Source organism: Callospermophilus lateralis, chromosome 17 (assembly GCF_048772815.1).
Source record: "Callospermophilus lateralis isolate mCalLat2 chromosome 17, mCalLat2.hap1, whole genome shotgun sequence".
Lineage (NCBI taxonomy): Eukaryota > Metazoa > Chordata > Mammalia > Rodentia > Sciuridae > Callospermophilus > Callospermophilus lateralis.
In genome coordinates, this window is record NC_135321.1 from 26,426,651 (window position 1) to 26,452,698 (window position 26,048).

At 49.7% G+C, this 26,048-nt stretch overlaps 1 protein-coding gene across 1 annotated transcript in view; it reads right to left on the reverse strand.

Annotated features, from left to right (window-relative positions):
* The window catches only part of Ark2c (arkadia (RNF111) C-terminal like ring finger ubiquitin ligase 2C), a 100,615-nt gene that overhangs the window by 12,577 nt on the left and 61,990 nt on the right, over positions 1 to 26,048 (reverse strand). Inside the window, exons 2-3 of the mRNA XM_076837212.1 lie at positions 1,721 to 2,036; positions 12 to 122 (exon numbers count right to left, since the gene is read on the reverse strand). Of these exons, the coding sequence (XP_076693327.1) occupies positions 12 to 122; positions 1,721 to 2,036 (427 nt within the window). The remainder of the gene's footprint in view (positions 1 to 11; positions 123 to 1,720; positions 2,037 to 26,048) is intronic.

A 26,048-nucleotide genomic window follows, 5' to 3' on the forward strand; every position in this document is an offset into this window, starting at 1 on the left:
CAGAGACTCACCAGTCAGTGCCCTCAGCCAAATACCTGGGCTGAGGCGTCTGCAGTTGGTGGCCGAAGTCGAAGCTGGGGTGGAGGCGGTGGGGATGGACGGACACACGCTCCTGACTCCGCCTACACAGGAAAAGAAAGGGGTCCCAAGGTGTCCAGGGCTGCCTCAGCCAGCCCAGCTCCCAGGAGCCCTAAGTGACTCCTCCACCACTACAGGGCAGTGGGCAGTGGGCAGTGGGCAGTGGGTTAGGGTTAGGGTTAGGGTTAGGGAGCTTCCCAGAGGCTCAGGAGTTGGTGACTCTGACATTCCAGCTGTCTCCAGGCTGCCCAGTAAATTGACATCTCTCTCTAGGTTGTGTCTGCAATAGACCACCTGGCCCCCCCTCAACCTGTCTCCTCCTCAGCCCTTTCTGTTGCTCCTGCTCTGTCCCTAATGGACCATCTTCAAACATACAGAACCCTCTCCTGTTAGCCCTCTCCTCCTCTCCTCTGTTCCCACCCTGTTCTTCTTCTCTTCTTCCTTCTCCATACTCTTCCAGTGTTCACGGCCCAGGTCAAAGTCTGCCTCCACCAGGAAGGCTTTCCAGAACACCCCAGATCATGGTGACCTCTCCTTCCGGACCCCTTCAACACACACCTGTTGTCCCAGGCACCCCAAACCCTCCAGCCATGGAAGCTTAGGGCTTTAGCGATCATGCAGTCCTGTGGCTCTCAAAGTGCCCCAGCACCCTTGGGGGTCCCCGAACCCCTTCCAGTGGTTCGAGAGCTCAAACAATGTTCCTAACAAGACTATGATGTTATTTGCCTTTTCATCCTTATTTTCTCACAGGTGAACACTGGGGTTTCCCAGAAACGTTGTGCATGTGTTTCTGCAGGATTTAGTGCAGAAATAAACGCAAAGACACAACTGTTTTCTATTAAGCTGAACATTAAAGAGATTTTCAAATACATTTAAAAAAAAAGTCACTCTTCTCACTATATTTATATATAGTCATTTTTAATAAAAATACTTTATTGGTTTAACATAAGTTTGTTGTTAAATAATTTTTACATTTTAAATTATTTCCTAAATAATTTTTAAATTTCTAATATGGGAAGCATCAACATTCTAACCTACATAAACACAAGTTCTTTAAAGTCATTAATTTTTAAGAATGTAAAAACATTTTGGAGAACCAAAAATTTGAGAACCATTATGGTAATCCGATTCTTTTTCTTAGCAATTTGAGGGTCAGAGAGGTGAGGTGACTTGCCCAGGTCCCCACAGCTACTTCAGACCCGTTTGATTGGTGTTGACTAAATTTCCTCTCCAGCTGTTTCATGGTATATAACTGGACTTTTTGACTAGACCATCGCTTTTGAAGGCAGAGCTGGAACCAACATCCTTTGGTATTCTTTATAGTTCTTGGGTGTTAGAATCGGTTGATCAGGAGACTTAGGGGACCTCCCACGTGAGTCAAAGGTCCACTGTGAGCATCATGGACTGCTGGTTACCCAACCCCCAACCCTGTACCTGGATGATGTGACAGGGACACATACTAGGGTCACAGTAGTGCCCACTGCCTGAAATGAATGTCACCAACTGAGGCAAAAGCTATCTCCTGCACAGTCTCCCGGTGACTATGGGCCCAGTTTGGCGGGAAGAAGCCAGTGTCCTTGCCTTTGGCCCCACCCTCTCCCCACCCTTTTCACTGGCCCCGCCCCCTCTCCAGGTAGCCCACCTGGGGTGCGAGACGAGCCTGCGGTGCTGGGCTTCCAGGAGCTGCTGCTGCAGGAGGTATTGCTGGTGCAGGGCCTGAGGTAGGAAGGAGGGACCTGTGACGTCCTGGAACTGCAGGGTGGGCAGCGGGGTCAGCGACTGGTGGAGGGCGCCGCTGTGCTGGTGGGCCGGGGCCATGTGGGCGCTGAGGCCCGGCTGCGACTGCACGGGGTGGGCCAGCGGGAAGTCTGGGGCGAGCTGCTGCGGCTGCGGAGGGCCGAGATGGAAGTGGCGGCAGGAGGTAGCGTGAGGATGCTGAGACCTTTGAAAGGGGGCACCTGGGGAGGCAAAGACAGAGAAGTCAGAGGGTCAGAGAGGTGAGGTGACTTGCCCAACTCTAGGCGGTGGACGGACACATGCTCCTGACTCCACCTACATAGGAAAAGAAAGGGGTCCCAAGGATCAACCCTGGGACTCTCCAGTCGGGACCAGCCTGGAGCTGGTGAAACTCAAGACCCTTAGAACAAGCAATCCCATCGCCTTTATACAAAAATGGTCATCTTTAATGCCACCAAGTAAAGGCTCTGCATGTTGTGCTGGAGGGAGGGAAGAATGTGTATTTAAATAAATAGGTGAGCATCCTACTTATAAATAACACACTTGTTAAAGGGTTTTTAAGATCCCTAGCTGCGGTTTGGCTTTCTGGAATTAGACTTTTCCCATGCAATCTCATTGGCTGAAGCTTTTTAAAATAGATATCACATACAAAAAAAATGTAGGGCAGCCTAGCCAAGCTCTGAACTTCACCAAGGCCTTGGCTAGCCAAGACCCAACCAAAAGGAAGTCCTAATTTCCACAGAGGAAACCAGAAGCTGCTTTGCATGCAGTTTTAAAGAGGGAGGGGAACTCACAGAAAATAATTGCTTTATTTAAATAATTATCAATTTATTACAGCAATGTAATTTCCTTAAAGACAAACATACCCAGGTATAAGCTGGGCTCAAGTGACATTTAATTTATTAGACTCTGGTACTTTTCTAAAGAAAATTGCATTTGATGACAGGAAAGCCTTACCTCTCTACCTCCATGAGCAGAAGTCTAGATCTGGGTATTGGAGGAGACCTTTAAATGAGGTAAAGATGTAGACCTGGTACTGAAGGAAGGTCAGCAGATTCAGTACATCCCTGCTCTTTCCCAAACCCCGCCAAGATAAGAGCCAAAAAATAAAGGAGAAGATAAACATACAAGGACAGAGATGCCAGGAGGGGTGGCATCAAGCAAGCAAGAGATGTCAACAGGTTTTTAAAAGATGGAAATCAGATGGAGGAATTAGCAGAACTGAGAAATCAGAAACCAAGCACCTACCAAGCACCTACCAGGTAATCAACAAGAAGGGGACAAGGCTTGCCACATGAAGCTGGAGGGGTCAGGAATTGGAGGCAGTGACTACTTTGCAAGTCACGAAAGAGGGTCAAGCTAAGAAGAGGAAGACTAATGATAAGTCTATCTAAAGGGGCAGTTATGCATGGAGCTCATACCCTTTCCCATGCAGGGCAGTGACTACCCCTCCCAGAAAGTTCCCAGTACCACACCTTGCAAAACAGGATTAAGTGAAAATCTATCCATGAGAGTCTCAAAGTTTTTGAGACTCTCTACCTTCTTCTGCCCCTTGGTTCCAAAAACCCTGTCATGAGATGTGTGTACCCACACATCCTGGACTGGACACTGGAGAATGCTTCTGTAAAGAAAACCAGTGGTCCCAGAATGCTCGACAGATAGTTCCAGTTGGAGGCACCTCAATAAAATGGTTGGATTTAAGCTGGGATTGTGGCTCAGAGGTGGAGCGTTCACTTAGCATGCATGAGGCACTGGGTTCGATCCTCAGCACCACATAAAGGAAAATAAAGATATTGTGTCCACCTGTAACTAAAAAAATAAGTATTAAAAAAAAAAAAAAGACTGGGTTCCCAACTGGCCACTCTTTAATGAAGCCCATTAGTCAAAAAGTCCTTTGTCACACACAGGGCTTCTGGAGAGCTTTTAGGAAGCTCTTTGACATGATCAGACAGCCCAAGGTGACCAGTCTCAGGAAGATTACAAAGTATAAGGAGTGATCATACCAAATTTAAAAAGAAGAAAAAGAACTCAGAGGAGCAGGAAAAAAAATGCAAGAACTAGAAGGAAAATAAATTTCAAAACATTGTAATTAATATCCTCTGAGAAATAAGTTGTTGGATCCAGGAAGCTCTTTTAAAGGGAGCAATGAGAACACAAGAAAGAGAGCTCTTAGAAATTATAAATACACGAAGTGAAATGTGAAGTTTAACAGCAGGGATGGAGATGAAGTCGGGGACATTTCCCAGGAAGCAGAATGAGAAAAGTTTGGGCAGAAGACTCCCTGCACATTTCACTAGTAAGAGAGAAAGAACCTAAGAAACACTGAAGAGGAAATTATGAAAAGAATTACAAAAACTACTTCCCAGAACTGAAGGTCTGTGTTTCTAGATAGGAAAGACCCTCTGAGAGCCCAGCAAAAGAGATGAGGACCAGAATCTCAGACTGAGGCACCACATTGTGAAATGTTCAAACAGAACAAAGAGACAATCTCTAGCACCTTCCAGAGAGAAATCAGATAGATCCCATGCAAAAGATCAGAAATCAGAATAGCATGGGATTTTTCAAACAATATTAAAAGCTTAAAAACTACAGAGGAACTGCCTCCTGAGGGGGGGAAAAATGATCTTCAATCTAGAATTCTCTGTTCAGCCAAACCATTAATCAAAGTGGGAATAGAATAAAGCCATTAAAAAAAATAATAACCTTCTTATTATCCTTTCTCAAAGATGTACTGACTCAAGCCAAGAAATAAGAGCAATTAAATAGGGGGTTGCACCCCAAAGGTGGGGTAGTCCCAAGCTGTGCAGGGGCTCCTCATCAGGGTGAGTATCCCAAAATAGTATTCAGAGGGGAGGGGAATGAAAACAATAAGATTGCTAATAAATATGGCTACAATAAAATAATATTTGAAGGAATTTTACATATTGATTGAGAATTTGGAAAGAATGTGTAAAAATAACAAAGCAACGGGTAATGATTACTTCCAGGAAAAGAAAGTTGCATGTGAAAGTGCAATTATTCTGTACCACTTGGCTCAGCAGTAAACAATATTTATATATTAACAAATAAAACTGCTAGAACAGAAAAGGACACTTGTTCCATAATATGAAGAACATAGACAGTGTCAAACTGAAAAAAATCAACAAATTGCATCTAATCATTTATTTTGAAATTTATTTAGTAATTCATATATATCAGGAAGTAAATGCCTGAAGAAGGGTTGGAAGTGCTGAGCTGGAGGGAGTTTGACTGACAAACTCGGTCAGACAGTTTGACCAAGGGGAGGACAGAGGTCAACAATAGTTGTTTTACTAAATGTGTCTTATATCGCATAGTCAAGTTTGGAAATTATGTGTATGTCATTGATAGATGTAAAAAAAAAAAAAAGACCACCAGGTGTGTGGCACACACTGAATTCCCAGCAGCTCAGGAGGCTGAGGCAGGATGATTGTGAATTTAAAATCAGCCTCAGCATCTTAGTGAGGCCCTAAGCAACTTAGCAAGAGAACTTGTCTCTAAATAAAATATAAAAAAGGGCTGGGGGGTGTGGCTCACATCCTGGATTCAATCCCTGGGTTAAAAAACAAACAAATAAACAACAAACAAAAAAACCCTATTTATTTCCTAAAAGAAATGAAAAGAAGAACTTTCTGCTTGACTCCAAGTGAGCCACAAGTGTCTAGAACCTTAATTTCCATAAGTATTCCAGATAAAGCCAGGACCCTTCTGCCTTTCAAATTGTGACTTTGATGAGTCCGGGCACTGGGTCCCCTGCCCCTCACTTCACCACCCAGCCCTGCTAATAGATTTATAGCTTGAGCCATGATGGTCATAAAATTTTTGAGTAGTCACCTTTAAAAAATAAAAACAGAAAGGCAAAGTTAATTTTTGTTACATTAACTCAATATATCCAAAATGTTATTTTAACATGTATTTGATATAAAAAAAGTATTGAGATATTCTACGTTCTTTTTTTTTCCCAATAAGCCTTTGAAGTCTGGTGTTATTTGATCTTACAGCACATCTGTTGGGCCTAGCCACATTCCAATTGCCCAATAGCCACTAGTGGTTAGTGGCTTCCATATGAGACAGTGTGGCTCTAAAGGACAAAAGCCAATCCCATATGTGGAGCAAAGGACTTTAACCAAGTTTCTCCGCTGGCTTGCCCTCAGGTGGAGAGCCCCCAGTGCTCACTGGTGAGGTCCAGACCTGCCTAGCCTGTATTAAAGTTCCATCCTGCCGCAGACTCCACCAAGCCCTCCCAGCCCCCTGTGTTGGTCAACTCAGGATTCTAGGCACTTGGGCACATTCCCACTGAGGACCTTTGCTGGCATCTCACCAGTGCCTTCCCCAAATCTTTAAAGGTCTTGCACCACCTCTGCGCTCTTCCCCAAATACCTCCCTACCCACCAGCCCCCAGAGACACCCTCCTCCTCCCAGCTCTGTAGAAATCCCTGCCTCTCCCACCCATTGGGCACCTGGCAGTTGCAACCTTGAGCTGTCCCTCACAGTGACTGCCCCCACCAGCTGAGCTCAGAGCCCTCACTGTTTCTGGATCAATGCACCTGCTTGGTGCTGGTGCTCAGGAAATACCCGGGTGTATGCCTGATTATTGGAAGGAGTGAGGGGACAATAGTGTCTCAAAGGGACTGAGGTGCTGAAGCTGGATGAAGACAAATTTGAAATTGAATGGGAAAGACAGGGGCACGTAGGCCCCAGGCGAGTCTGGGTTTTAACTGTGCATGGCAAGGATGGATCAAGTGGGACCCTCAGCATCCCCACTCTGGGGCCCTGGAGGAGCTTCTCCTGCTGCGAGGAATGGCAGCGGCTTCCTGCTCTCCCACAACCCTCCTGCAGGGGGAGCCTCCTTTGCCCCAGGGAGCCTGCAGGTTGCTGTGGAGGCCCACAGAGCAGAGGATCGATGGCCCAGCTTGAGGAGGTTTCTGCCTCCTGCAGCCTGGGCCCTCCAGTTGACACACAGGAAAGTGAGAGCAGATGCCCCTCAAAGTGGGCTGCAAAGGAAAAGTGAATAAATGTTGCTGTGTTCCATAATATTTCAGGCAATCTCTGCCTGCCAAGGTCCTTTGACTTCCTTTCTGGGACTCTGCATCCCTTGCCTGTCATCTCCACCCCCACCTCATCTCCATCGCTCAGCCTCATCGTCCTGCTCAGAAGCAAATCGAAGCCAGGAAACCCCTCCCCCTCCCCATTCTGAGCCTCTGGACCCATGCTCAGCCCTATGTCACATAGACTGTGACAGTACTAGGTAACAGCTGCTCTGTTTGGTCTTGAAGACCCAGGGAATGAAACTCGGGAATACACAGGTCTGTGACAAACCAATGACCAGTGAGATCTAAACAGCAGCGACATCCCCACATGCCTCCCCCATTAGTAGACAACCTGCAGTTCTTCCCATTAGAGTCGCTCTTTCAGGTTAAAAAAAATAATCTCCAGATGTCCCTGATTACATGATGCATTTATCATATTTCCCCAAGGCCAAAATGCCACCAATTGAAAGATCCATCATGAGCTAAATAATGCCTTCAGGGAGTGGGGAGAAAGAAGGGTTTCCCAGAAACAAGAAAAGAAAAAATAATAAAATAAATAAAAGCCCAACATTAAATAAACACATCAATTGTAAGACACGAAATTAGTTTCAGAAGAAAAAAAAATGTGTCTTAGGATTCTGGAAATTGATGCCAATGATTAGTGCCTCCTGAGACATGGCTTGAGCTGTAGCTTCCGGCAGGGGGCTGGGCTTGAGCAAGGCAGGTGCAGACCTGAAAGGAGAGGGCCTGGGGCTGGCCCTGCACAGCTGTGACCAGGGAAGCCCACAGGTGTGCAGCTCACCTGATGCCCACTGGTCCACCTGGGACACGAAACAGGTGCTTCACAAATGCTGGGAACCAGTGGCTGCTTCATGCCTTGTAGGCAAGGAGTCTAAACAGGCTGACAGCTCTAGAAAGGGTGGCTCTGGGTTTTAACTGCGCATGGCAGGGATAGGTCAGGTGGGATGGGTTAGCATCGTGCACCCAATGGGGAAGGAAAGGAAAAGGAAAGGCAGGGGACACAGGGCTCAGGGCTGGGGGAAAAGGTGTAGAGAAAATAGTGAGGAGGTGCCGAGTCTAGAATGTTCTTTGACTGCCTGGGACACCCAAGAGATCTGAATGCAGGTGTTGCCTGATGGCCGTGTTGAGGAGGTACCGGCAGAGCCCTGGGAGCTAGGAGGCTTGACAAGGCAGAGGTGGCAGAGTAGGGGGCTATGGTCTGAAAACCCCAACTGCCATGTTGTCATGTTGTGGGGGGGACATTAGGAGATGATGAGCTCTCATGAAAGAGATTAGTGTTCTTACCAAAGAGCCCAGAGAGCCAGCTAACCCCTTCCACCCTGTGGGGAAAGAGCTGGAAGGTGCTATCAGTGAAGAAGGTGGGTCCCACCAGACTTTGGACGTGTGAGTGATAAACGTCTCCTGTTCAGTAGTTCTCTAATCTGTGCCTTTTGTTATAGCAGCCTGAAAAGACTAGGACCTGGCCTGCTTGTGAGTACACACACACACACACACACACACTCACACACACACACACCAGTATTCATCCTACTCTGTTCAAAAGTGACTCTTCATCCCCAAGACTCTATGACTGAAAGGTACCACTTTGATTCCCTCAGAAGACGGAGATGAAGACACGGCTGAAGGAGAGAACAGGTGGTATTAGAAGCACCACAAGGGCCCCTGATGCAGCCCTGCCTGCTGCCCACCCAGGCCACCTACCCAGGCCTCCTGGAGACAATGGCCTTCTGCCTGCAGGTGTCCAAAGCACAGAAAGAGTCCTATCAGGCTGGCCACCCGACCAGGACCAGACCCACCCCCTCCTCCGGACACAGAAGACCCTGGGAGGGGAGGATGGAAACCAGACCCTCCAGGGCCTCCAGGGAAGCCTCTGGCTTCCTCCCCAGGCTAGTTCTCAGGGTGTCCGGTTTCCTGATGTGCCTCAGCTCATTGACCCAGTGTCCCATCTCAGCAGTGGGGCAGAACAGGGCCTTGGCAGAGTCGAGGGAGGGGAAGGGGCTCTCGGGTTGTGTGGGAGCATAGGTCAGGGGTCTGGCCCCTGGGATGGCAGGGCTGAGCCTCATCTCTGGGACTCAGCGTTTAACCCTTTTTGAAAAAGCCATGCGCGCAGCCAAGGAAACCATTTTTGCAAATAGCTGTCTGCCCTCAAGAGGCCATGAGGAAGCTGTCGCCACAGAGAAGCTGTCCCAGCAGGAGAGGTGTCTGTGTCAAGGCTCCATCTGAGAGGCCAGGGCACCTCCCCTCGCAGTCACAAGAGACCTCTCCAGGCCTTAGTTTTTTCAGCTTGTGACCCGGGGTGATGCCTGGTTGGGTCCACCTGCTGGAGCCTGGCAGCCGGCAGGGCCTCATGCTCTCCTCCTGTTCATGGGAAGCCAAGCAGAAGCACAGGAAGACACCCACAGACTGACTGTTGTGGCCACCCCACCGTCCCACAGCTGGACTGAGATGACTGTGAGAAGTGGGCAAAAAGCGGAGAGAGGCAGGGATGCTGTCAGCATTGGTGTCCCAGATGTTTCTGAGCATTTCATTTCCCACCCGAGCTTCGCCCCTGCTCCCCCACTTCCCTGCGGGTTCTTCCCTCTCATCTGTCCCAGAACCCCAGACTCCTTGCCTGCCTCTGGGCTCTTGATGGTAATTCTCTGCCCCAGCACCGCCACCATTCCTCACAGACTGTCACATCCTGCTCATCCTCCACTCCCCAGGGTGGATGGCAAGGCCCCTCAGAACCCTCAAGCTCTTCCCAAATGACAAAGCTCCCCTCTCCCGTTGACTTGTGGCATTTAGCTTATGATACTTGGCATCTTGGCTGTGTGCAAATTTTATCTCCAGTAATACGCTGGGAAGTGAGTGGTTTCAGAGTAAATACCATGAGGCAAATGTCCTTGTTCTTAGAAGGAGCTTGGGGATAAGAGAGTGGCGGGAGGTGGGGGGGGGAGTAATTGTAAAAGGGAGGAGGAGGGAGGCCCATTATCTTAGAGAATTTGAGGATTGAATTACCAGCTGGGAGGAAATATGGTTCTTCATGACATCATCAGATACGCAAGGCAAATGTGACTCAGATCATGTGACCGTCATCCTACAGATGGAGACCTCGAGGCTTGGAACTGAGAGCTGTTTTGTCGCCGGGCTGTCCTGTAGTCCAGGCCTCCTGAGTCCCAGGACAATGTGACCCGGTGCCTTTCTTGTCACAGTCCCTCCTCTCTGTACATGATCCTCAAATATTCATACATGTCTACACAAGGTCATCCCAGAAAGGAATCCACATGCCCAAGTGACCTCAGAATGGGAATGGCGTAGTAGCCCTGGTGGTCCCGTGTCCCCTCCCCTTCTGCCTTCTCTCTAGGAAGCTCCCTAGGAATTAGCCTACTCCTGCCCGAGGGAGTAACCTGTAACTGGCAAAGCCCCAGCTGCTGGCTTCCATGGGGAACAGTCTGGAATCTCTCTGTGAAGGGGCTGAGCAGTGGCCATGGTGGTGAGGTTGCTTAGACACAGGCCAGTCCACCTTGGCCAAAATCCTCAGGTCCCCTCTGTGGCCTAAGATGAAGGACAAGACCAAGAACAGGCAGGGGTGGGGGTGATGGGGGGAGGCTTTAGCAAGACGAATCCTATAGCACCTCTAACTGACCCAAATCCTTTGCACAGGGTCTAACTGATCAAAAGGATGGTGGAAACTTCTGGGACACTTAAACCAATTCAGGTCACCTGGTGTTGAGAGGGACATTGATGAACCGAACTCTGATGATGAAGAGTGTTCTAAGGAGATTCAAGTGGTCTGGCAGGGGCAAGAGTTGGAGATTTGAGTGTAAGCAGGGGAGGGGCACTCAGCCAGGTCACAGCTGCGGTCAAAGGTGTAAGATTAATATTCTCTTTTCTATCAAATTTAAACCTGTAATGCAACACACAAACATGTTTACTGTAACTTAAACTTCACAATGTATAATGGAGCCATTTTAAGTTAGGAAAACATTTTTAAATTCCCTAGCAGGTATCCAATCACAACTATAGCCTTTTTCCCATGCCCTCTGTAATTCTGAATTACTAATCACATAGATTGCAACCATGAACTTCTCCTATCAGAGCAAGGGGCTCTGATAGGGTTAAAAACAGGTAAACTGCCCTCCCAGGGGTGCTTGCTTGCACGCTTCTTTTTGGGGGGCACACCCTTCTGCAGAAGTACAGTTTTGCCTTGCTGACCCACTTCAAAGCACATGTTTGATTTCTTGCTGCCACCTTGGTCATTCTAACAAAGGGACAAAGCTCTTTCTAATTGGCGGATTTGAGTCCATAAAAGGAAGACATTTTTCAGAAGGCGTCTGTCCTCCAGAGTTCCTCGTCCTTGAAAATGCCCACACAGAGGCCAACTAACTGTCCCACAGAGGAGCATGAACACAAGCAGGTTAAAGGCCCTTCTAGACCCTCCATGAGACAAAGCAAACTCCCTGAAACATCTGCTCTCATTCTCTTCCCTTCATACAGGGTGGACTGATCATAGTTGAAGTTGCCAACTAGTCAGCACCCATCTGTGATGTCTGGGAGAAGGGAGGGAGGAGCTGGTGGCCAGGAAAGCAAGCCTGGAGTCCTTGGGGACCTGGCACCTGAGCCAGGGTGCAGGAAGGAGATGCAAACCAGAGGCTGGTGTCCTAAGACAGGCTTCGAATTCTCCTCCACGGACCCACTGAGGAGTCTTCTCTTCCCTTCCAGTAAGCAGCTCAGAATTTTGTTTCTTAATCTCCAGAGCCCACACTGATTTCTGCAGCCTGGGAGACATTCAAACTGTGGCACTAGGGAATACATCCTTTGTGATTCATTCAGATGCAGAATGTTTGGGAATGTGCCACAGGGAAGAGGGGGAAGGGCAAATTGCAAGGAATCTGAATGGCAGACTAGGAATCTGGGGTACATTTCATAAACTAATATTTGGTTATAAATCAGTCAAATCAGCAATGAAAATGAAAGTGGGCAGCTGCCCAGAATCCAAATTCCTAGGTCATTCTTCCTGGTTTCCTTGCATCTTCCAGTTAACTCAGTTTAACCTCTTCTGTTCTGGTCTGATCAGCCCTAGAGGCCTATTCCCTGTCTCATCCCCTCAGGCTGCCAGATGTCTGCTTTTCTTACTATTCAAATGTGTTCCCTGTCCAATGGAGGACACCTGGGGCCTAGATAGGAAGTGATAGCCCAAAGGGGTCCTTAACACCCCACAGCAACTTGGAGATGCTTCCCCAGGGCCAGTCTTTGATCTCTGATGAAAAGCTCAGCTTTTTCCAAGGAACCCAATTCTGGTTTTGAAAACACTAAAGGGAGGATATTTTGCATCCTTCAGAAGCCTACTTATCCATGGCTTTGAGACAATTAAATAGCAAACTCCCAGTCAGAAGCAAGGCCTGGTATATGGGTCAGTGGCCCCAAGGTCCAGGAATAAGGGGAGGAAGCGTAGGAGGAGTAATTGTTCAGAGACAGAGTGCAACCAGAAGAGAAGCCCTGTGGGTAATGGAACAAGTCTTCAGGGCTGCCCATCTGAGAAGATGCCTTTCTCCATCTAAGCCAACAAGGCCTCTGCAAAACTTCTTACCGCAGATGTCACAGGGCATTTTGTGGACGGCATCTACAGTCAGAAGATGGTGCACTGTGTGAGGGCAGGACTTTGGATGCTGATACTGGATACTGGATGTTGATATGGATGTAGGACTTAATGAATGGATGGATGTCAATGAATGCCTGAACACACCACTGGAAGCAGCATCTTGCTAAAATGCTTGGTAGGATGCAAGCAGCTGCCTCCCCGTCCTGGAGGCCCTCATGGATTTGCACAGCGGGAGAGGAGCAAAGGCAGTTTCAAGCAGTCATGAAAAACTGCAGACAGAAATATCAAGAACTCTGTGCTGAGTACAGGGGGCCTGTTGCAAATCCAGTGTGGAGTGCATGAGCCGTCAGTGTGGATCACACAAAACTAACCCGAGACACAATTTCAGACCCAGAACAGCAGCCCTCCTGCTGCCACTCATGGCCAAGAGCAGAAGGCCTGCACTGGGCCACTGGGCAGCTTTGTAAACCATGTGCCCACCCTCTTGGATCAAGAATTCAGATATTCCTCTATCATTGCATTCTTGATAGAAACCCAAGTAAATTTTTAAAACCCTCAAACCTCAACAATTTTCAGGAAGTCCCGGGTGGCTCCTGGGCCCACCTCACAAGATCATTGCCTGGCGTCCAGAATGGTGGAGAAAGTTCAGATTGCAATTTCCACTGGGCCCTTCCCGTGGAGGCTGTGGGGCACACGTTACAGGCACACTGGCCCAGTGCTGGGGACACTATGGAGAGAACAGGAGGCCACCTCTTTCCTGGACTTCCACTGCTCCCAAGAGAATTCTGATGACATGCTCCCTGCACTCCTCTGCTCTGGCCCCGGGACCCTGCACTCATAAGTGCAGTGACGCAGAAGAGTGGAGGAGGGGAATTGGGACGGTGGATTTTCTCAGGAGCAGATACATTTTAAGGTGTTAGGAAGTTCTAATGGCAGGATTTCAGACTGTACCCTGCGCTGAGCAGCTTGGGAGCGCTTGACCTCTCCGTGCCCCTGAAGCCAGACCTCATCAGCAGCTGGGTCTCTGCTTGCTTTCAGAGGGAGCCGGATTCACAGCCAGGACAGCTCCTGGGCACCTGCCCCGTCCAGCCCGTGAGTGTGTGTGTGTGTGTGTGTGTGTGTACAGAGAAGGATGTGAGGGAGGATGTGGGTGGAGAGAGAGAAGGTTATAAAAGAGAACAGGTAGAAGACAGAAAAGAAAGAGGAGAGAGGGAGAGGATGCCTGGGAGAAGCAGGGCCCATCTCAGATCACCTCAAAAGACCCCATCAACCCCTTGGCTGCCCTGGTGTGGCCCGTGATTGTCCCTGTCCAGGCAGGCATGGTCCCGTGGTGCCCTTTCTCCCTCTGCTCATCACTTGGAATCCTATGTAGTTATTCCAGGCCAGCGTCCCCTCCACCAGGTCACGCCAACAGGACCAAGAGGCCTCTCAGGCCAAGACTGTGCCCACTCCTGTGGAGGAGAGTCCTAGGCAAGCCCTCAGGGGAGCGAATGGGTCACATGGCCCCCTGTCTCTGCATTTCTACTTTCTGATCTGCAAAATGAGCAAGTGGCATCTCATCCACCCAGGTGGCAGGGTGAACAGAATGAAGTGTCACCTGTGAAAGTGACTCCCAAAGTGAGACCCATCTCTCCTCCACTAGGCAGCCCAGTTTGGCTCCAGACAAGCCGCTCAGGGCCTTCCCGGACTGGAGACACTCCAGAATGCTGAGACCACCTGCTCCTCCTCAATCCTTGCTCTTCCTCTTCCAAGCCCCAGCACGATTTGGTGTGAAACAGCAGGCAGGGGAGAGGAGCCAGGCCACCCGGCATCAGGCCACCCAAGGGAACCTGCCAACAGAAGCACCTGGCTGGCACCCTACTTCTAGGACCAACCCTGAAACACTGGGGAGAGGAGTATGCAGTAACAGCATTCCCACCAGAGCCAACCGCCTGCAGGAGAGAGTCGCGCTCCTCCCCCTTCTTCACAGCACACATGTGCAGAAGAGGGTGACAGATCAAATCCCTGCTGTCGGAGAGGATGAGCTTGCAAGACTTTCTGTCTGTTCAGAGAGAACGGAAAACATGGAGAAGCCAAAGAAAGTGGCAAGGCGGGACGAGATAAACCACACCTAACCCCACCCCGGTTCTGCCCCAGCAGCCCGAGGAGCACAGCCAGACACCTGCTCTTTCTGGGTCTCAGACTCTCCTGCCACATCATTGCATTTAATTCAGAACCTGACGTATTCATTCACCAAAGATTGATGGTTTGCCTACTGTGTGCCAGCTATTGTCCCAGGGGCATGGAGGTAGCCTTGAATAAAAGAGTCAAAACCCCTGGCCCCTGTGGAGCTGTGGTCCAGTTCTGCACTGCACAGGGTGCAAAATGAGCAAGTGTGAAATGTATCGGGTCCAAACTGATGAGCATCAGACTTCAAAGACTTAGTACAAAATATGTTAAATCAAAAACTTAAAATTAATTGCATGTTGAAATTAAAATATTTGTAATAATATATATTGTAAAATAAATTTCACCTGTTTCTTTTTGCTTTTTAAAATGTAGGCTGCTAGAAAATTTTTAATTACATATGTCTTACATAGTACTTCTATTGGATTATGCTAACATAGACAATAAGTAGATATATAAGAACACATGTCATTTATTGATGATGGTGAGAGAAAATGGAAGTGGAGAAGGATGAGGTGGGGAGGTGATTCCATTTTAAATAATATGGCCAGGAGAACTTTCACTGAGATGGTGACTTTTGCATAAAAAGCTAAAGGAGGTAGCTTTTATGAACTGCAAATGCAAAAGCCCTGTGGTGAGAGCAAGCCTGGCATTTTGAGAAACCCTAATGGGTTTGTGTGATAGGAGGTTAGTGAGATGGATCTTGGTGAGGGGGGGACAGATCATGCAAGATCTTGCTGGTCATCATAGGTGTTGACTCTTACTCTGAGTAAGAAAAGGAGCAGAAAACTGATAGGTTTGACTCTCTTTTGTTCTTGTGTTTAGATAGGCTGCAGAGGACAAAGGAAAGAAAGTACAACCAGGAAAGGGAGGACGGTTTCTTAGGGCGATAAGGCAGAGGGAAGGGAAAGGAATGGTTACATGCAAAATATATTTCATTTCAAGGATCACGGTGACCAAATTTGTTCGTGGTTTGGATAGGGAACATGAGAGAGGACAAGACCTGGATCATTTATCCTGAGCAACTACAAGAAGGGTGTAGTTGATAGTTTGCAAAATTGAGCACCCCCAAAGCGCTCATCCACCGCAGCTCCTCCCACCAAGAGGCGGAGTCTAGGTCCCCACCTCTGGAATCTGGGCTTGGCCATGTGACTGACTTTGGCCAATTAAATGTAACAGAAGTGACATCATGCCGGTTCTGAGCCTAGGCCTCCAGAGACCTCACAGTTCCCATTCTCTTCCCCCAGTCCCCATTCTCTCTCCCAGTCCCCTGTCGCCATAAGCACAAGCCCGGGCTAACCTGCTGGAGGATGAGAGGCCGTGAGAAGCAGAGAGGGACTATCTCAGCTACCGGTGCAGCTGACCACAGAAATACAGTGAACCTAGATGAGACCAAAAGGGCATCCCAGCTAAACCTAACCCAACTGACTAACCACAGAACTGCGAGCTGGGGTAAATGGTGGTGGTTTCGGGGCCAGGTTTTGGAGTAGTAGTTGAATAAAAAAATCTAGCTGTTACAGATGACTCTGTTTGCTGTTCAGTGCGGTGGAGACTCAATTTTGAGTTATGCTCTGATTGATTTGCATGTGAGTGTAAATGCTTAGAGAAAGAACCTCTTTTCTCTCCCAGTGACACCCAGTGCACCCTCAGGATGTGGCTGGATAGAATCTGGGTGCTCAGTAACCGCTAGATGGACAGATAGTGGGTGGATGGATAGATTAAGTGGATGGTTTATTAATTGCCACCCAATTCACCAGCCAGGTCCCTGTGTCGCCCTCTCCTGACAAAGCCAGAGAGCTTTAACCGCCCCCTCCCCCCCTACCCACTGTCCCTTAAGAGTTCACAGGTACGTGAACCTTGATTTCCAAGATCTTTCACCAGCAGTAGCAACAGAGAATGGTAACCCACAGACCTGCTTATTTCCTTGAAAATGTGAAGCCGTGATTTTTAGCTTGGATTTTGACCTCCCACACCCAGCCTTTTCCCAGATGTGCTGGCAGACAGACAAATCAATTGTTTTGAGTTGTTCTTCCTCTCCACCCCCATGACATGTTAATGAGCAGTGAAGACGCCAGCCGCAGAGTCAGCAAGGCTGAGGACCGGCCCCAGCCCAGGCAGCCAGCTGGTGCAGCGCTGGCTGTCCTAACTCTGCCATCCTGAGCTGGCTTCCGTTTCCCCTGTTTCCGGCTTCCCTGCCCAGCTGTCCCCTGATCCTGGTGCGCTGGCTTCCTTGTGAGCTCTGCCTTGGTCCTTGTCATGGCCCCAGTAATGGCAGTGGATCACTTCACCTCTCATAGAGCTTTCCCCAAGGTCTGCCCTAAGACCAGTCTGTGCAGTGAATTGTGAAGAATATCCCCAAGTTAGAGATGGAGAAACTAAGGCCCTGAAGGTTAGAAAGACCTGCCCAGTATCACATGGTTCAGGTTGGGGATTTGAAGCCTGTGTTTCTGGTTCCTGGCCTTCCTGTTGGCAGTGCCTACAGGATGCCTGGTTTGCCAGTCCCTTCACTGTCAGCATCATCAAAACATGTTCTCAATAAAGGGACAAGTACATTGGGAAGGGGCCCCGAGCCAGTCACCAGTGAGGCCATGGTCTGGGGTCTCACGTGGTGCTTGTTTCAAGGGTGTCTGTCAATCTCCAGCCAAGGTTATTGGGCACCGGGAGAGATCTCCCCCAGGCCCTGGTGGCTGCTACCCACAAGGCGGATTTGGTTTCTATTCCCTCACCTGCCCCATCTTCTGGGCTTTGGCTCCAGATGTCACCTAAAGCTAATGAGATGCCCATGAGTTGAGAACAAAGGACTTGGGGTGTAGATGAAGCCTGGTCTCACACGTCCTCCTGCAGCCCTAGGTGTGGATCCACACTTCCCCTCCTATGAAGATGCCTCTCAAGCCTGTCATGGTCTCTCATTCAGCATTTCCCAGTGACAGTCCCCTATGGGGGCCTAGGGAGACTCTGAAGACCAGGATTCCACTTGCTATGTTTGCCCAGCTGGGGTCTGAGAGCTGGATGTGTGTGTGCGCATGTGTGTGAGCTGTGTGAGTGTGCTTTGTGTGCACATTTGTATGTGCATATTATGTAGTATATGTACATGCATGTGTGTTAATTAGTATAGTGCATGTGTGCAGGTGTGAATGTATACGTTTGCCTGTGTGTGTGTGTGTGTGTGTGTGTGTGTGTGAACATCAGGGGCAGCTGTGGTCTTGAGTATCCACCTGCCCCATGGCCTGCTGGGATTAGTCAGGCCTTCCTGTTGGCAGTGCCTATAGGATACTGGTTTGCCAGGCCAATTATTATTTTTTTTTTATTAAATAACTGTTGTCTGCCAACATAATAGAGCAGGAGGAAAGGATTTTTCCTGAAAGTCACCATGGAAGGTATCTGCTTGGAAAGTCAGGCAAGTGACATTTTCAGGTCCAGCCTTACATACTGTGTGACTTTAGGCAAATATATCTTAGCCTCTCTAACCTCAGCTTCCAGATGTGCAAAGTACACATAAGAATGTTGCCTCCCGGACTGACATGGATTGGATGAGATGTGGTGGGGAGACAGTAAAGTGCTTTGACTATCATAGAGACTCACACCAATGAGGCCTGGTGTCACGGATACTGCCACAAATAAACACAGGAACCAGAGAATGCTGCACTAGCTTGGATTAAGTTGTAGTTTAGGTCACAGTGTGTATACAGCAAAATTAATATGCAGATGATTCTAGAAGAACCCATGAGGCATGACCACAGAGCTTCCTCATGAGGAGAGAAGCTGGGCATCGGGGCTGCCTATCCTTTCTCTCATCTGTCCATCCATCATCCACCTGCCCTTCTGTCCATCCCTATCTATCATCATCTATTTATAAATCCTTTTGTGCTATCTGAATTTTGTATCACGTGTCTAGGATGTTTTTAAAATACACCAAGTATTTTTAAAGTAAAATGATTTTCAAAGAGAAAGCTCAGCAGAATGGGGAACGTGGTCTCCTCCACCACCCCCACCAGCCCTGGGTGCCCAGGGCTCCCACAGCCCTCTCCACGTCTCTCCTGATCTGCTGCTCTCCTCCCCCAGGTAAGAGAAAAGTGAACTGAGACTAAAGGAAAGCACGCCACACTGTCACATGTCCCAGGTCACAGGTCCAACAATATAGAGTGAGTGGCTCTGGGATCTGCAGTAAAGGTCTCAGGACAGCAGTGCCAGGTAGTGTCCGACCCCACTAGGAACTGATGGGAAACTGAAGGAAGGCCAACACTGCCCGTGAGTGTGGGCTTAGCATATATGATAGCATAGAGGAGGCTGGGGAGGGTCTTCCCAGGGCCCCAGAGAGGTCACCACATGGTTCAGATAGGGCTGGACTTATGTGACACTCTTTATAAAACTTGAGACTTAGTCCCCTTGCCATGGGTCAGGGCAGCCTGGCTTACTCTAATTCTCCTTGAGAGAAAGAAGGGGTCCTGGCACGGTCCCCATCTTGCAATGTTTTAATTCTGAAAACTGAGTTCAAGTTCTGTCACACAAAGTAACAAACTTGAACAGGGTCCAGTCCCCGCACTGAGCAGGAGCTTGGAACACCTGCCATTTCTGAGATGGGCTGAGTCATGTGAGGTCAAAGCACCCCTCATTCTCTACGTCCAAAAGCCTCAGACCTCTGGAGGGTCTTGCTCAGGGAGTGGGGGACCTGCCAGTGAGCTTGGCCAAGGGCTCCCTGTGGGACCTCTGTGTCCTCTGTAGCAGACTGCAGTGGCACCTGGCTGCAGGTGCACTGTCTGGATCATGGAGTGCTGTCACTCTATGCTGGCTCTGAATGGCACCTCCACATTCTTGACAGCTCCTGTGTGAGGTGGCTGGTCTTTCTCCAAGAGTGGGAAGAGGTGGGCGAGTCAGGACCACTCAGAATGGCACTTCCTGTCTGCCCTGCATCCCCTGGGAGGGAGCATCTCTGAGCTAGCTACTGGGATGGGAGCTTGGGGAGAGGAAGAACTAATGAGGAGATGCAGACAAACGGAGCAGCTCATCAGCAGCCTGACAGAACGTCAGCCTCTCTGGAGCCCTCTGTACCTCCCTGGGCAGCGTGCAAGATGGGTCTCAGCTCCCAGCAGGAAGTGTGACAGGAAGGTGGCTGCTCTCTGCTCTGTCTTCAGAGCTTGACAGGCAGCTGTGAGCTGCTACCAAGAGTCAAAGACAGCAGCAGGCAGGCAGAACCACATTTGCCTGCAGGCTTAGGGGTGAGCCTCTGGGGCTGCCAGGCGACCAAGAGACCAGGGCTGTGGGCTCGCCTCCAGCCAGTCGGGCAGCAAGCCCAAATCAGAATATGTCGCCTGACCCTGTGGCCCGGGGAGTCCACACTTCCCCAAACCAGGGCATGTGGTCTTGACAGGATTCATGGGCAGCTGCCCAATTTGAGATCTGATTTTGAAAGATGGAGATGGGAGAACTTCCTCTTGGGCGGCGGGGGCTGTGTTTGATTCCCAGGACTCAGAGATGAGCCGGCCTCTCCCGCTGAGCGGAGCTCTGCACTTGGAGAGAGAGGGCGTTTAAAAATAGCCCCGCTTGACTTGAATACCTCTGCTCCCTGCCTGCTGCAAGTCAGATCCAATTACTCTGCTGACAAGAGGCTTTTAGCCCGGGAGCCTGGATCATGGATGCCACACCAGGGAGCCCAGCCCCTAGTGCCCCAACCCCTCCTTCCCCTGCTAGGCTTCCAAGGGTCCAGAAGAAAGGGACCAAGGGTATGTAAAGATCTCCTGCCCATGGCCCAGCTCCGGGCTGTAATTCCGACAGGTCCAATGCCTTGATCCAATCTGATTTCCTTCATCTGTCCCCTTGTGTTGGCCTTAGGCAAACAGCCCCATGTAATGACCCAGGCCTGAGATGCCACCACAAGAGCCTCACTCCTTTACAATGTGAAGCCTTTCTCAAGGTCCCCGCTAAGGTCAAGTGCCCCTCCTTTGGATGGGTTCCTGATCATAGAAAGGGACACAAAGCCAGCACAATAGAATGTCATCTCCATGAGGTAGGATCTCAGCTGTCCAGCTCCCTGCTAGCACGTAGTAGGAGCTTACCAAATGTGTATTGAAAGGACACTACCCATGGTAAAGAGGATGTGGCAGGAAAATACAAAAGGCTTCATGCAACACCCCCCTCGACTGTAAGGGTTAAAGACAAGCTGACTAGGAAGCCACCATGGTGACTTGCCATGTCTCATCAACAGAGGCCAAGTACAAGGCCCCTAGGAAATCAGCCTCTTTCCTCTCTGCAGCCAACGCCTCTGGACAGTAGCTATCATTCAGCAAACTCACCCAACCAAAGCCACTTGCTGGTGACCCTGTGAAACCAGCAAATGGCTAGAGCTGAAGCTCCCTCCTCCCAGGACTCACCCCGCTTCTCCATGGATCGGTCTTCTCCTTTCTACCTGGGCTCTCTCCCTTCATTAAACCCTCAACATTATCAGATGCTCAGAGAACAGGAACTGTGAGAACTGTCATGGGGTGCCAGAGCCATCAGGCATGGATAACCCGCCCTGTTGTGACACTTACCACTTTCTGCTCTATGCTTTGTCACAAGAAGCCTTGTCTCAGCAGTGCCCTGGGGTGGAGGCAGGGTCTTGGTCACCTGTCATCCACGCACAGCCAGTGTTTGGCACATGCTAGTGCCCAGGAGACGTTAAATTCATGAAGGGGTGGGCTTCAAGTGCTACACCAGCAGGGCAGGGAGCCTGGGGTTACTTGTTGGCCACTTTCATGAGCCTGGGAAACTTGGGGACTGATGCACCAACCATGTCAATGACAAGAGCAGGAGGGACAAGGTGCTCCCCCATTTGCGGATCTCTTTACACTTTCTTGTAACAAATGTCCACTTGTTTACTGGTCATCGTAGTTTATGCTCCACTTTCTCTACATCCAGGAATGATCATTAGTGTCAGATTTGAGTGTTTGAGGGCATGGCCTCAGGTCACAACCAAGATCTAGGCCCTGCCAGTGCCTTCCTGGGTGAAATTACCACCAGGTCTCAGGAGCCTCACGTCAGGTCAAACCAGGTATCCTTTAGCTGAAGTCCCTAGAAGAACCCTGCATGGCCAGTCTGCTCCTCGGTCTCACTGTTGAGGAGTCCTGTCCTTTACCATAGCACACATAGGTGGATGGCCTCCTCCAGTGTCTCCTCCTCCTCCCCTGCCTGTGGGAAGCCATGTGTGTGTGCACAGAAGCTAGATGACAGTTGCAGGCACTAGTAAGACACCGATCACCTGGACCTGGATCTCCCTCTCCCTCCCTCCCTCCATCTCTCCCTGGGAGCAGCTGGAGAGCAGAATTGCAAGGTTAGAGGCACAACAGAAGCCTGGTACAAGCAGAGGAACAGGCAGCCAGGTCAGGCTAAGTTTTTGTACCCAGAAATAGGGGCCAAAGCAGGGCCCTAAAGTCATGTAACCTCAGAGGTAAGATGCACTAGAGCCGCTCGTCTCCACGATGCACCACCCACCGCTCCTCACCACAAAGAAGAGCAGTGGGGCCCGCAGCTTCACGGGAGGATCATAACTTGGTGTAAACTCTACAGAGGGTGATTTGGCAATGGCACAGAAATCACCCAAGCACCGCCCTTGCTGACCAGCGACTTCACCGTGTATCCTAAAAACAAATTCATACAACACCATGAAGATACGTGTAAAGAATGTGCACCAAGGCTGCAGAAGTGCAAAAAACAACTGGAAACAATCAAATGTTCGCTGACGTGAGAATGTGCATTCAGGGGCTACTCTGTAGTCACGAGAAGTAATGGCCATGACCTCCAGGATGCTTTGAAGTGAAGAAAGCAAGGGGCTTGGAGGGCCCTTCCAGAGCCTCTTACTCTGAATGCCCAGGTTATAAAGACTGCTTCAGACAGAATGAAGAAGAGCAGCAGAAAACCAACCCTCAGCTGCCCAGAGCAAGTTCAGCCCTAGGCCAGGGCTGCCTGATTCCTGGTACAGAGGTCCCTCTGTGGAACCAGTGTCCACCTTGCTCAGAAGTGGCCAGAGGTCCACAGCCTCTTAGCCTCCACCTCCCTAGGGCTGGCAACCCCAAGTCACCCTTTACCTACAGATGTGACAAACTTCAATGGAGCCTCTGATCCCCTGCCTTCCCTCTTTCTCAGAAGATCATGTCTATCAAACGAACTTACTCATTCTCGATCACGGTGTCTGCTCCCCAGGACAGCATGCTGTCCTGGTCAAGGGTGCCCACATCCATGTTCCCCTTTATCCTCCTTAACCTTTAAGCACAAAATATACCCACATACTATCCTTTCTTTTTTCTTTCTTTTCCCCCCATGCTGGTGATGGAACCCCGGCATCTATGAGCCACACCCACTCCTGACCAGTCTTTCTTTTGTGCATCAATGTTCTTTTCCCCAGTCTTAAGGCTTTAGTCACACAATAATGGCTGACGCGTATATTGCTCACTCTGTACGCCAGGCACCATCTTGTTCTTCATATATATTAATTCACTTAATCCTTAGAACTCTGTGGTATTGCTATTGTTATTGTCCCTGCTTAATCAACAAGGAGACCGAGACACAGAGAGGCCAAGGAACTTGGCAGGAACAGAGTCTCAGAAGAAAATGCCCTGTGCACAGCTAGGCAGTGAATAGGGAGCTAAGACTTGGAGCAAAACCCACAGTTTGCAGAAAAGCCTGTGAAGTGACTCATGACACAGATAAACAGCACTGGCAAACCTTCACGTTCATCTCAGACTATCAGACTATCACGCTCTTTTGACACCAGCTCATTCACAGCCATCTGTTCCAAGATGAGACCACAGACAAACTGAATGCAACAGTAATTCCACTCATGCTAGAATGTTCTAGAGAAATTTCTGTTTGGTCCAGCAATTCCTACCATCTACAAACTCTGATGAAGACATGTAGAACTCCAGCCCTCAGACTCTGTTTTGTTACCAGGGATTGAACCCAGGAGTGCCACATCCCCAGCCCTTTTTATATTTTATTTCGAGATGGGGTCTAGCTGAGTTGTTTGGGGCCTTGCTGAGGCTGGCTTTGAACTCACGATCCTCCTGCTTCAGCCTCCTGAGCCACTGGGATTACAGGCTTGAGTCACTGAGCCCAGCTAACCCCTTGAACATCCCCTTTGAGCTGCCCCACAGGTTCCCCCCATCTGTGGTCTCCCTCAGAGCAAAGCCTAATACCTCACTCTGACTACTCCCAACAACCTCGGTCCATGGCCCGTATCAGACAGTTCTGGAATGTGAATCTCAGAAGTCCGGCTCTGTGCTGAGCCTGTGACCTCTTTGGACTCTCTACTGCTTCCACACTGTCATCACGGGTATTGCACCAAGCTGGCACCAGGCAGATGAGTCTGAGGCCTGCTCTGGCTCTGGGTGGGCAGCGGGTGGGGCCAGGAGATGGCAAGCAAGCTCTGCCGCTAGGCAACGCCCTCACTGTCTTGGTGTTTCTGAAAGCAGACTTAGGACACTTCTTGCTTACACTCCCTGAATGGTAGCCTCAGTCACAGCTGACTAAGGTCACACCTGTAGCCAACCTGCCAAACTGAGTGACTTCCCAGCTCCACATGTCCTGGAGCTTTCCCACCTCCAAATGTCTCTCCAGCCTCTTTCCCTGGTGGGAAGTGCCCCCCTTCCCCTATCCATCTGGCCCAAACTGACTCAGCCTTCAAAGCTCAGCCACATGCCCCCTCCCCAGGAGGGCTTCCCTGACCACCCCACCAGATCTTTGCCACCAGAATTCCTGCAGACACTGTCAATCTCTGCACTTCTAGAAAGTCCAGGGCCCCAGGCAGCCTTGTGACACTAGTAATGATGTAGCATCTATGGTTTCACCCAACTCTTTGGACAGGTGGATCTTGTCACCCCAACTGGAATACAAGCTCCTTACAGCAGAGTTACCTGATATGCCCCAAGGCTTCCAGCCCTGTGCCAGCCCCAGCAAGTCCTTCCCTGCTCTCAGTTTTTAGAACCCAGCTATGAATAACAGCTGTGACTCATTTTTTTCCCCATGCAGGCCATTTACTGGACTCTCAGGTCTGAAAATGTCCTCTGCGTGATTAGCCTCCAACACCAAAAAACAAAACCAAAAACCACTCATCTACAGAGGACCTCATCTGTCCAAACCTGGAAGGAAGAGTGCTTCCAGGCGGACACGGTTCTGCTGGGCAACAGGATTATGAGCTGTATTTTTTCAAATTTCTTGTTCCAGGGTTTTATAATGGGGGCACAAATAAAGCCGTAGAATAACAATATTAAAAACAGCATGTCCCAGAGACAGAGAGGGCATCTGAGCAAAGAAGACGGGGTCAGTCCACTCTAGCCAGTGGCAACCATGCTGGGTGGGAGGTCAGAGACCCCTGAGGAGGAGGAAATGCAGTTTCTGCCAAAGATTGTGGGTCAAAAAGTGGACTGTCAGGCCAGAGCTGGTCCCTGACTCTGTGGGATGAAGACCGCAGTGACCTGGAGAGGGAGGCAGGAGCCAGGGCTGCTAATCCCAGGGTTTTCAATTGATCTCAAACACGAGAATTCGAGGCAAATGAAAGGAAACCCACCTCGGTGTGGCAGGGTGCAATTTATAGGACTCATTCCTCCTGCCCACCACCACCACCACCCCCCCCCCCGGCCAGAGGTGGCAGAGGCAAGGACAAAAGTCAAGTTCAAGAAGGTTTTAGATAACTCTTAAGTAAAAGCTCCATAAATAGTCATTCTTAAAGGGAAACTAGGTTGTTTGAGAACATGAAAAGTTCACCTATTGCCTACCCTATCTTTGTGTGTCTCCATCAGGGTTTGGATTCTGGGATGGAAGGGACAGAGCCTGGAGCTGCCTGTCTACTCCCAGTCACCAGTTCCTTGTGGGACAGCGGGGAACAGAAGAGCCCTACAGTCCAACACCTGGCTGCTACTGGTAGGTCTTGTGCCCAACGCTCAAAACTTGGGCCTACATCCAATCCCTCTTGGGATCCATCTTCCCAGCTGGGGCACCCTGATGGCTCCTGCCCCAGACAGAGAGATCTGGTGTTCCAGTCCCCAGCCTGCCACCCTCTGGCAGGGAGACCCTGGGCAAGTCAGGCCCTCTCTGAGCCTCAGTCTTGTCATCTGCACAATGAGCCAATGAGGGGCTCTCTGGGGACCGCTGTAGTTTGACATCTGTCCTCTCCAAGGCCATCAGTCTCATGGTTCCTAAAGGCCCAGAATAGAGACCAGAAAGCCTTCAAGCCCTTCAGAGTTTCCATGAGAGTTGGCCAGCCCCAGCCAGCACTCAGGGTGAGGGGTGAGCCCCTTCCCCCTGTAGACCACCTGGCTGAGCTGTGCCGTGACTTCCAGGCATCGTTCCCCTGAAAAGGACCACTCTTGGGGAGGCTGAGAACAGCTGGTTTATGCAGCAGGAGCTGAATAGGACTGGGCCTATGTGAACAGTAAGGATGCACGTGT